The sequence below is a fragment of the Dasypus novemcinctus genome, chromosome 13 (assembly GCF_030445035.2).
Source record: "Dasypus novemcinctus isolate mDasNov1 chromosome 13, mDasNov1.1.hap2, whole genome shotgun sequence".
Taxonomy (NCBI): Eukaryota; Metazoa; Chordata; class Mammalia; order Cingulata; family Dasypodidae; genus Dasypus; species Dasypus novemcinctus.
The window spans coordinates 28,667,954-28,679,382 of record NC_080685.1 but is presented as its reverse complement, the minus strand read 5'-3'; the positions used below and the strand labels follow the sequence as shown (position 1 = coordinate 28,679,382).

General features: G+C 52.0%; 1 protein-coding gene across 1 annotated transcript; it reads left to right on the top strand.

The window, feature by feature from the left end:
- The first annotated feature begins 3,470 nt into the window (after positions 1 to 3,470).
- LOC101445418 (protein S100-A15A) lies at positions 3,471 to 5,809 on the top strand. The gene is made up of 2 exons (XM_004454021.1): positions 3,471 to 3,620; positions 5,633 to 5,809. Exons 1-2 carry the CDS (start codon positions 3,471 to 3,473, stop codon positions 5,807 to 5,809), a joined length of 327 nt encoding a protein of 108 aa, XP_004454078.1.
- Positions 5,810 to 11,429: the final 5,620 nt, after the last annotated feature.

Genomic DNA, 11,429 nt, shown 5'->3' with positions numbered 1-11,429 from the left:
TCCTGGGGCAGTAGGGAAGGTGCTTGAGAAGGCAAATTATCTTTAACTCCCTGCTAGCTCTCATGTCAAACAATATTGCCCCCCCCACTGCCCCTCCCAGCTTGGAAGTCTGTGAACCCTCCAATGCAGCAGATCAAGTTCCTTGGCCAAAATCTGAATTTGCTGTAGACTCTGATCCTCCCTCTTCCCTTTCTTGGGGAAGAGGAGCCCTGCAACCCCCTCAGTCCACAGCCACTGAAGTCCATAGCTGCTGAAGTCCCCAGACTTGCTCCATAGATGGGGAAGTGTGCCTGCTGCTGCCTTTGCATCTCTACTTTTGGGCTTCTTCAGCCAGCTGAGATGCCTTTCCTTTGCCCCTCTCTTCTAGGTGGTATTTCACCTTCCTCTGGTATCCTGAGCCTCAGAGCATCCTTCCAGACAGTCTCCACCTATTCACTAGCTATTTTTTCTGGGACAGAAATGATCCCTCTGCCTTTTTAATCCTCCATCTTCCCAGAAGTCCCTGAATATTTTCTTGATTATTACTTTGGCATCTGTTTCATTACTTTCTTGGGATAAATTTCCAGGGAAATGATGGCAGAATTAAAGATATTGAATCAAAGTTTCTGTGACTTTACTTGCCATTGTTAAATTGTTTTCCTTTTTAATAATTTGAGACATGTTTTTAGTTTAGAAACCTAAAGGTGTATTTTTTTAAAAAAGGTATTTAGATTATACAAATGTCACATAAAAAATATAAGGGACCTAAAGGTGTATTGATGAACCACTTGCTTGTTGGGGAAATCATTATGTTTGGTAGGTGAAGGCTTACTGGGTAAACTGGAAAAGGTTTTGCCTTAAGTATCTCCCTATTTTTTCTCAAGTTTTCCAGCACGGTAAGACCATTTATTCTTGAGCTCAATGACCTGCCCTTTCACACTCCCTTGTGGGAGATGCAGGAGATGAGGTGAGATGAGGGAAAGGGGATTGACTGAGAAAAGGCTTATTGGAGATGAGATGAAAGAAGAGAGCTCACCTGTCACTCAAGGGTCCAGGTGGCACCTGTATGGAGGCCAGGCCAAACATCTCGCTCCTCTTAGAGTAGGGCCACTTCCACATTGCAGTTGGTTATTTCTTAGTAAACAAACTTGGTCCTACCATATTTCCTTCTGCCCTTTCACCCACCACCCAACCCCCTTTAGAGTCCTCTATTAACTTCTCTCCATGCACAAAGTCACATCTCTAGCTTGCCACTCAGAGCTCTTTGCTGTTTGTCTCTATCCTTCTTCTCCAATATGTTTTTTGACAAATAATCATGATGCCGCTTTGGATTTCATCTTCTGAGCACCCATCCTCTTCCGTGCCCCTCACCTTTGCCTGTGCTGTTTCTTCTGTCTGGAGTGCTCAGTCCTCCATTCTCCTCCTTGCAACTCAAAGCCTTTCTTCAAGCCTCAACTTAAATGTCACTTCCTAACAGAAGTCTTTCTCTATTCTCCAGACAGAAGGTGTTCCTTCCTGGGCTCCCTGAGTACCCTGTTTGTGCCACTAAGCTGGTAGTGTTCACAGTGCCTTGTGATGGTGGATGCCTCTCTGGCCTCTCTACCTAGCCTCACCCCTTGAGCTGGCCCTGAGTCTCACTCCAATTACCTAGAAGAGGACCTGGCACAGTGTAGGTACTTGGGGAATATTTGTTGAGTGAATGCATGAATGTGTTTCCTAACTGTGGATTTGGGAGTATCAACAATTGAGGGAAGACCACTAAGAAAGATGTATCTAAGTTGTATGTCTGACTCCAGCTAAGCTCTGGAGCTTGGAGGATGTGCTCTGAGGCAGAAAGATGGCTAATATGACCTTTTGTGATTCTTAGATGCTTCACATCAGGATTTGAGGGAAGGAGGGTCACTGAAACTGGCTGAGCTAATCCTAGGAAGCAAGTGTCATGTGAAGTCACCTCAGGAATGCAATTAAGTCTCAGTCGGCTGCTGAAAGACCTACAAAGAGTCACCACCTTGGCTCCCGTAATTGGAGGCACTGAGGAGGGGCAGGATGTGGGGTTCAGTGGTGGAGCCCCTATTCACACAGCTGCCTTCTGTCTGAGTCCTGGGAACTCTCCAGGATAAACCATAGGCCCCAACCGTGGATTCAGAGGACACTTGCCCCAATAGCATCAGGTAAGTGCTCCCCCAAGAGAGTCTTGGGGGCTAGAGTGGGGCTGTGTTGGGTGCGCGGGTTCAAGGAAGCAGAGATGGGCAGTTTAGCCACTTTGGAGAATGTATGCAGTGTATATGTGTGTCCCAACAGCCCAGGTGTGACCCCAAAGGAGCTTAGGGCTCCGAGTTAAAAGCTTGTTTTTGGGGTCATTCCCAAAGACTTTGATTTGAATCCAGGTAGATCAGCTGTGAGATGCTGAGAAATTTACTTAACCTCACTAGATTTCATTTTCCTCCTCAGGAAAATGGGAATGGATAATGACGCCTACCTGATATGGTCATTGTGGACATTAAATGGGATATTGCACATAAAGCACTTAGCCCAGTGCCTGGCTGGCTCCATAACTGGTAGAAGATCCAGTCATTGTGATTCTCATCTGCACAGAATCCAGGGAAGCTTAGTACCTGGACAGGATGATCTTGCCTTCTGAAAACAGAGATGTCCGTTGGAAGTGAGAAATGGGAGGTCACAGGCATTGGGGCCTTAACCCCATATTACAGGGGAAGCTGAAATGTGCAGAGTGCTGGGAGGGGTGTTGGGGATGACCAGGAGAGGCTGTGGTGCCTCTGCCAGCCCTAGTATTTCAGCTGCTGGGCAGCCCAGCACACAGAGGTCCTGGGGAACCATGGAACCCGTGGGCTGAGGGGACCACACTAACTGTGTAAATGTTGGTAGATGTTGAAACCAAGGCCCGAGAGGGTCACGCAGCAAGACAGTGGTAGCAGCTGAGACAGGAATCCATTTGTTATCTGTGCACTCAATGAGAAAGAAAATGACCGTAACAATTCCAGGGCTGGAGTTATGGCATAGTGTAATTATTTTCATATTCCATCTGTAATATAAAATGGTATATGGGAGTAGAGATCCTGTCATCTCCAGGGGTTTACAAATGTTTCATTGGAAAACATCAATGTTGTGTGGCTTCAAAGAGCCCTTAGTTTCTTCTCATTCTTGACTTCAGATTACTCCTATGGGAAGGGCTAGAGGGGAGGAAGACACAGTCCTGCTCTCAGGAAGACCCGATCTGAGTGAAGAGGCAGAGCCCTGTCTGAGATTTAGCAGGAAAGCTTCATGCAGGACAGGGACTTTGAGCCAAGTTTACAGGAAGCCAGGTAGAGTACAGGCAGGGGACTAGAGACAAGGTGCAGGAATGTGAGTAGAAGATTCTTGGAGGAGGTGTCCATCCATCTGTGGGCTACTCCAGACAAGGTTCTGCTCTCTTCTCCCAGATTCTCCACTGTCCACAGCTGCTCCACTCCCACATCCTGACACCAGCCACCATGACAGACACACCAGTGGAGGAGTCTCTCTTCCAAATCATCCACTGCTACCACCAGTATGCGGCCCGGGAAGGAGACGTGGAGACCCTGACCGTGGAGGCGTTGAGGGCCCTGCTCATGGACAACGTGCCCCGCTTCATGGAGAGCTTGGTGTGTGGGGTCTGGAGTCAGGCAGGGGGATGAAGAGGGGACTGGGAGACAGGTATAGGGTTGGAAGTGAGTGATGTTAGGTACAGGGAACTGTCTCCCATGAGAATTTCCAACTTAGGGAGCGATAGGAGGGAGAGAGTGAGGGAAGGCAGGATCTGCAGCCAGAGGAAAGTGTGGAGCTTGGCTCATCTTTATTTCTAGTCTTTCCCTCTTCTGAAACTCTCTGCCTGGCCCTATTCCAGTCCCAGCACACTAATCCCTGAAGATCAGTTCTAACCCAAGCCTGTTTATTCTTCTGCCCATTCTATACCTTCCTGAGGACCATTCGGTCAGTAAATTCTGCACCTGCCTTGCCGAGCCCTTGGGCTCCAGCTTCCACTCCTGGGGCCTCGCACAAGGCTGCCCCTTCTGCCCCTCCGCCTGTGGGCAGAGAAGTTTAGCCACGTTGCCCCCCTTGGCCAGGTGGGAGGAGGGTGTGGGTGGGGTTGACTTTCCTCTCCAGCCTCCCATCTCCAGGGTTGATAGAGCGTCTCAGACCAGCCCTGGATCCCAGGCCCAGATGCCCCTCTCAGCCCTGCATGGCTTCTCTGTCCCCAAGCCCAGCCCTGTGATTACCGGCTTTTTGGGACCTGCCAGGCTGGCAGGAGGGGTGGCTGTGGGACCCCGCCCTCTGCCCTCTGCCCCATGCCCTGGGGCTTTCTGGACTGTATCTTCTCCAGAGGACACTGGATCCACCCCTCTGACTCTAAGGTCCTTACATTCTAGGAGAAGGGCCTTCTTTGGTCACTTCCCATCTCTCCCTGCCTGATTTTGGGAAACACCAGAGGACACTTGGCCTCAGTTAACTGAGTGTTAACTCGGAGGCTTGTAGAGAGAGGAGGGGTTAGGTTGGGGTAATTGTGCTTTGTCCCCTGCTTCCAGGGCTGAATAGCCTGTCCTGTGTCCTAGGGGGCTGCCTGGGCCCTGCCACTGTGGGACTCAATACCACCTGGGCACAGGGCCTTGGGGACAGACACACGGCCCAGGGAAGACAGACAGCACGCCTGGGAAGGTGGGCAGAGGTGAGGAAAGCTGGGGAGAGCCTGTCCAAGGTGGGAAGCCCCCAGCTCTTCTCTGGAGGAGGTCAGTTTAAATGAGCAGTAGGTGGTGGTGGGAGGGGAGAAAAGGTGGGTCTGCCCGCAGGAAAGAGGTACACATCCTGGCCCACAGCTGCTTCCAGTTGCAGCAACTGCCTTACCCCGGATGCACACCGCACTCACGACACCCACCAGCCAATTCACCTGTCACTGTCCAGGGCTCCCCAGTGCCCGCCTCATCTCAGCCTGGCCCGTTTCCCCCCTGAGCTCTGATCCCTGGCCTTCTTCGTGCAGTCCCTTCCACCTCAATGCCTCTTTCCTATACCAGCCCCAGTCCTCACCCTCAGAGCCAGATCATGGCCATCTCCTTGGGGACATTCCCCAGGACACATGGATGTGGCACTGCCCCAGGCAGAGTGTGCAAGCCGTCATGGGCAAGTCCCAGGTGGATGCCTTAGCATGCAAACGGACACTACCTGCTGTCAACCCTGACAGCCTGGCACACAGAGATAGGGCAAGCTCCTCGGGGAGCTCCCAGTGTGAAGGAGGAGGACCCAGCCCCGGCCTTCAGGGCCTCCAGGGGAGCTTGCAGTTACCTGGGAAGAAAGGCTTGAACTAGGACCCATGTGGATGCGAAGTGTCTTTTGGAGTTGCCGGGCTGCTCAGCACCGCACAGGAACTGTTGACAGTTAACCAGTAAACTGTGCCCAGCTTGCCTTCTCTGTCTGCAGCCACGCAGCCACAGGGCCAGTTGCCGAGGCATCCACCACACCTCTGTCTCTTCAGCCTAGTTTGCAGCACGTATCCTGGTCCCTCTTTAAGTGTGGAGTTGTTTTCTGCCCCCATCCTAAATCCTCCCCTCACAGCAGGTGGCAGAGAGCCCTGGAAGTTTGGTCTGGGCTTGGGCAGTGGGTGACCCTTTGCCCCATTCCTCAGGGTCGGAAAGAACCATACTATATCACGGAGTTGTTCCGGGCAGCGGACAAGAACAAGGACAACCAGATCTGCTTTGACGAGTTTCTCTACATCCTGGGCAAGCTGTTGAAGGACTACCACCTGCAGTACCACCGGCAGCTCTGTGCCTACCACTGCGCCCAGCACAGCCTCTATTAGAGGGAGGTGTGTCCTGGCTTTGGGCAGCTGAATGGCAACCTTGGCTGTGTGTGTATCTAAGTGTGTGCACACACATATGTGTCTGTGGAAAGGACAGCTGTGTGGAAAGAGAATAAAGGAAGTTCAAAAACTTTTCTGGATATTGGGCAATGTGTGGTTCTGGGCACCTCCTGTGGTCCAGAAGGAGGTTAGGTCCTTTGCCTAGGGGATGTCCATGCTGGGTAGGAGAGCCTCTGCGGCCCGGAGCCCCTGTCCGAGTTGGGGTGTGGGGCAGACACACAACAATCCTTCGCCTTCGAGGAGCCCCTGTCCAAGGGGGGAGGCTGTCCCTGCCTTCAGGTTTCAGTCTTGGAGGGAGGGAAGGGGGCGTCTCTTCTCTTGGGGGCGTGGCGCTCCGATAGGGCAGCCACGCCACACTGGTGATGTTTCTAACCATTCATTCACACCACAAACATGACAGTGAGGGAGTCAGGTGGGCAGCGTGCACTGGACAGGGACCCCATGTTTGAAATTCTCCTTGCCCTAAAGTGGAGCCCCAACCAAACGTTGTGCAAAGGTGGGGCAGCTCTGGTCTGGGAAAAGGCCAGGATAGTCAGGGGAGGGAGGTTGTGTGGCATTTCAAGGAACAGTAACAGCAGTAGAAATTCATGGAGTATATGCAGGGGCAATAAATAATTTGGTTAGAAATTAGTGTCCATGGAGAAGACCAGCACAATTAGTGTGAAAGGGTGAGTCAGGACCAGCCTCTGGAGGTCCTTGAATGCTAACCATTGGCCTTTGGATTTCATCCTTTAGGTCATGGGACCCTGAGAGACTGTTTATGTGAGAGGGGCCAGAGCTGCACTTTCAGAAACCAGCTGGGGTTCACAGAACAGACAGGGAAGAGGACTGGGTGGGAGGCAATGAGGGCTGGAGCACATCAATGGCTACAGGCATGGAAGGGAGGGGAAGGCACAAGAGAAGTGAGAAAGTCAAATCCCCGGACCCTGGGGATAGGCTGAAGCTATGAGGGAGAGGAGGGATCCAGAGCGACCAAGGACCAGATGATGCCGGTAATTGCCAGGGGACCGCAGTGGCAGGGGTGGGGGAATGACTGCACAGGAAGATTATGAGTTTGGCTTTGAGCAATGTGAGTCAGAGACCGAGACCGGGGCCAAAGCTACAGTCCAACCTGGCAGAAGATAGGACACCTGTGGCGCAGAGAGGGGATGAGAAGGGTGCGTGGGACCTGGGGGACAGCCATCCAGGAAGGCTTCCTGGAGGAGAACAGTGTGGGTCTGGTTTTTCTCATAAAGGCTGAGGATGGGTTTGGCTGTTTCTGACTCACAGAGCCAAGTCCTCCCGTGGGCCCTGACTCCTCTGTACCTGAGACCCGCCCCTGTCCTGCCTCTGTCTGACTCTGCCATATTCTCTCTCTCTCTCCTGGGAGCCCAGACATGGGATGCGGAATCTCTCTGGGAGGGTCTTCTCTGCCTTTCCGTATGGCTGGATCTTGGGGGTTTTCCTTTCTAAGGAAGGTTCTGGAAACCCCTGTCCTGAGCCGATTGTGTCAGGTTAAAGAAGCAAGGAGAGCTCATCTGTGTTGCTCACCCGTGCAAGCGACCGGGGTGGCCACTGAAGGGACTTGGTTTTGTTCCCTCCCCCAGACTAGGCCTGCCGGCCAAACGAAGTGAGCGCCACCCTGGGGGCTGCGCCTAGAGTGACGTTTGTTTCTGATCAGTCAAGTTCTGACTGGGCTCCCTGGGCCTCGTCAGCCCTCCCACCCCCGGCCACATCTCTAATCTCGCCAGGACTCGGCAGGGCCAGCGCCTCCTCTGGGAAGGCTCCCACAGCCCATTCCCTCTGGCCCCTCCCGGTGTTCCCATGGAATCTCAGCTCCCCCTACCGAGGCTCATTTCCTGCCGCCCTGGGGCTGTGCGTCCCCCACCAAGGTCGGGGCCAGACCCCTTTCACGTCTGGCACACAGCACCCGCAAGAGCGGGTGGGGCCGGGGCCTGGCAGGGTGTGCTGCCTCCTGCAGGGCTGGTCCGTCCTGTCTAGACGGTTGACTGGGTTACTCAGACCGCGCTTCCCCGAGGCCCAGGGGAGCTTGCACTAGCCGGAGAATTCTTCCTGCTGCCTGCCCTCTCCCCCGAGAAACGTGCAGCAATAAACAAGGGCTGCCCAACCCGAGTCCTTCTTGCCCTCCTCTTGCTCCTTCCTGGGGATTTCTCCACCAGCGCTGCCTGCTCTGTCCTCACTTCCTCAGCCGTGGGCACGGGCTGGTCAGGTCTATGGGGACACATACCCGGGAACTGAGCTGTTTCCTGTAAATATGACCGGGTTCCGGCTCCACAGGTTGCCCCACGTCCGTCGTGTATTTACAGATTCTGCTTTTCCTCAACCTGCTTACCCAATTCCTGACACCCGACTTCTGAGAGGCCAGCTCAGCCTGGGCTCCGGCTCTCCCTGAAGCCCCCAAGGTGTCTGCCGAGCGGGAGCCTTTCTTGGGGTGGGTGTGACGTTTTGAGATCTCTCTGGTCTGCTGGTCCCACTGGAAGTCACCCGTCACGTCTGCCTTAGGTTTCCCTTGCTGTACCTGGGGCTGGTTCACCTCATTCTCTGGATGAAGAAAACTGTTCCCACCAGGACAGTTCTCAGGGAAACAGATTCAAGGAAGGCATCTTCTGCAGGCTCAGGGTCTGGGAAGACGTCATCTCCATTAACTTCATCACTGTCTGCGCCAAGCGCGGCCAGTGCAAGCTTGATCCCTGGCTAGTGAGCAAATCCTGAGCAGATTCTCAGGAAAGCCACCTAGCTCGTTCTAATGCGTACTTTTGAGCACCCAAGTTACCAAGACAAAGCAGAATACACATATCCCTGAGCCTCAGTTTCTTCACCTGTCACATAAGGATAATTGCATCTGTAATAGCCACTTCACTAGGTTTCTGGGAGTGCTCAGCGAGGCAGTAGGTGTAAAAACACTTTGAAAGGATGATGTGCTGTTTTGGGGTAAGATGCTGTTTTGTAAGGTCATGTCGCATAGGGTCTGGTGACTAACAGGTGTACACTGAGTTTCCAGTCCCAAGGACGAGAGCGCCGATGAACAGATGAACCATGGTGCAGCAGGGAAAACGCTGCGATGGAGTGTGGGCAAGCATCTGGGGGGCACCAAGGAGAGAGGAATAAAGTAACTCTGTGAGGTTAGGGGATTAGGAAGGTTGAGGAGGACTTTACCAGGTTGGGGCAGGAGGCAGATTACGTAGCATCATGTTACATTGCTCAATGTGCGAATGTCATGTGTCTTTCTCTGGGTCTCAGTTTCCTTATCTGTACATGGGGCTTATGGTAGTATATACCTCACAGCATGACAGTGGGAATCAAATTACGAGGTGCATGTAAAGCACATACAACAGTTGCTGACACATGGCAAACTGTTACTTTTGCTGTTTTGTGTTGTTTGGTGGCTGCTGTTATTACTGTACATGCCAGTATACAGTCTATATATGTTGGGTCTTGGGAGGCAGAGAAGACTGACCCTCACCTTGGCTCCCTGGGGGGCTCACAGTCCAGATGGGGAAGCAGGCACATTTCAGGGCAGTCATCAGGGAATACCCTCACAGGGTTTACTATACACTGCTCTAAGCACTTCACAAATTTTTGAATAAACTTTTCATTAAAGTTTAACACATACTGAGTAATAGAAGAAATTTTAGCATTGAGGTGGAGAAAGTGGCCACAGTAGTTGCTGAGGGCAGGGAGAGGGTAGAAGAGATGTGATGTGGGGGCATTTTTGGGATTTTGAGTTGTCCTTAATGATATTGCAGGGTCAGACGCTGGACTTTATATATCCTGCCATAACCCACTGAAGTACAGGAGGAAAGTGCCAACTACAGGGTAAACTATTATCTGTGTAGTGCAGCAGTGCCTCAAAATGTGTTCACTGAGTGCGATGAGTGTGCTGCAATGATGGGGGAGGTTGTTGGTGTGGGAGGAGTGGGGTGGTGGGGTGGGGGTATACAGGAATCGCTTATATTTTTTAGTGTAACATTTTTTTGTGTGATGTATACATCTTCAAAAAAATACAATTTGCAAAAATGATGTGGTGGGGGGTGGGGAGTGGGTTATGTGGGAACCTCTTATGTTTTTTGTTTTTTTATGTTTTTTAATGTAACATTCCTTGTGATCTATTAATTTTAATTTAAAAAAAAGGAAAAAATAAGCCTTAAAAAAAAGTTTAACGCATACTAAGGAAAGTCCATAAACCATAAATATTTTACATATAATATTAATCCTCTTAACACTATAAGGTAGGTTCTATTTTAAACCTTCATTTAATCATTAAGGTAACCGAGGCCCAGAGAGGGCAAGCAATTTGCCCAGGGACACACAAACTTATAAAGCTAGGGGGTGTAAGGAAGCACAAAGCGCTATGGGAACTTGAAGGAAAGGCTCATACTACCTACTTCTCTGAAGAGGGGAGGATGGCCTGGGCCCTGGGGTACACAGTGTAAATACCTGTTGAAGCCATGGGGGGAGGAAAGATGAGCAAAGTCACATTCTTGTTGGATCATGCTTTAGATTCAGATACTCTGGGATCTTTCCCTGGCTGTGACACATCGTCTCCTGGAAATTCTGGGAGAACCGCTCTGCCTTTCTGGCCTTCAGCTTCCTTGTCTGCAGCCTGGGCACGTCCTGCTTGCCGCTTTCCTGCTAGGCATGCTCTGATCTCATATGGCTGTGGATGTGCTTTGTAACACAAGAAATGAACTGTCAATCTTCAGGTTGGGAGCAAGTTCATCTGAGTGGCCTTTTGTTGGTGGATGAGGGGTTTGCTCCTTCCCCAATCCTGGGGGAATTTGCCACCTCTTCTGCTTTTCTGGTGCCTCCAAAGAACCGCCCCCTCCCCACCCACCCACCCCCTCCCCGAGCTGGGCTCCTTTCTTCTGCCCAGGCTCATGAGACCCCTGGCACAATAATCACCCCAGCCAGGAAGGCAGGCCTCCTGCTGGAGTGTGAGCAGTGGCCTCTCGCCTTGTGCAGCGCAGAGGGACCCCAGGCCAGCCTTCATCTCCCAAGGGCTCAGTGCACCTGAGCCTCACACAGCAGGAGGTTTCTGAAGGGGTGTGAGCAGCTGGGTGGGGACTGATGTGGCCCTTAACAGCACTCATCCCCGCAGAGACCACCCACCTGCATCAAGTGACTGGCAGCCATAGAGTGACACTCCATTCCTTGTTGCTAAAAACCAGAGACTAGAACCAGAGTTCTTAGCCTTTTTGGGGGGGTCTTAGGACCCTCTAGAGAATCTGATGAAGGCAGTGGGAGAATGTGCTTATGCGCATAGATTGAAAACAATGCATTTGATGGCCATTTCAGAGAAGCACAGACAAGTCACAAATGCACAGGATTCGCAAAAGCAACAGCAGAGGGACTCAGGAGGGGGCGTCCCGGCTGTACTGAGTGAGGGGAAACCAGCAGCCCAGAAAAAGGCACTTGCCACACTCTCTCCCCAGTTTCTCCTGCTGGGCGCTACTGCTGGGCAAACACCTTCCTCCTCCCTCTCTTCCTCGCCACACGCCCAGTCACAAATCCTAGTTCTGTGCAGCAATTACCACATTGGCCCGGTTGGGAAACCAGAGGC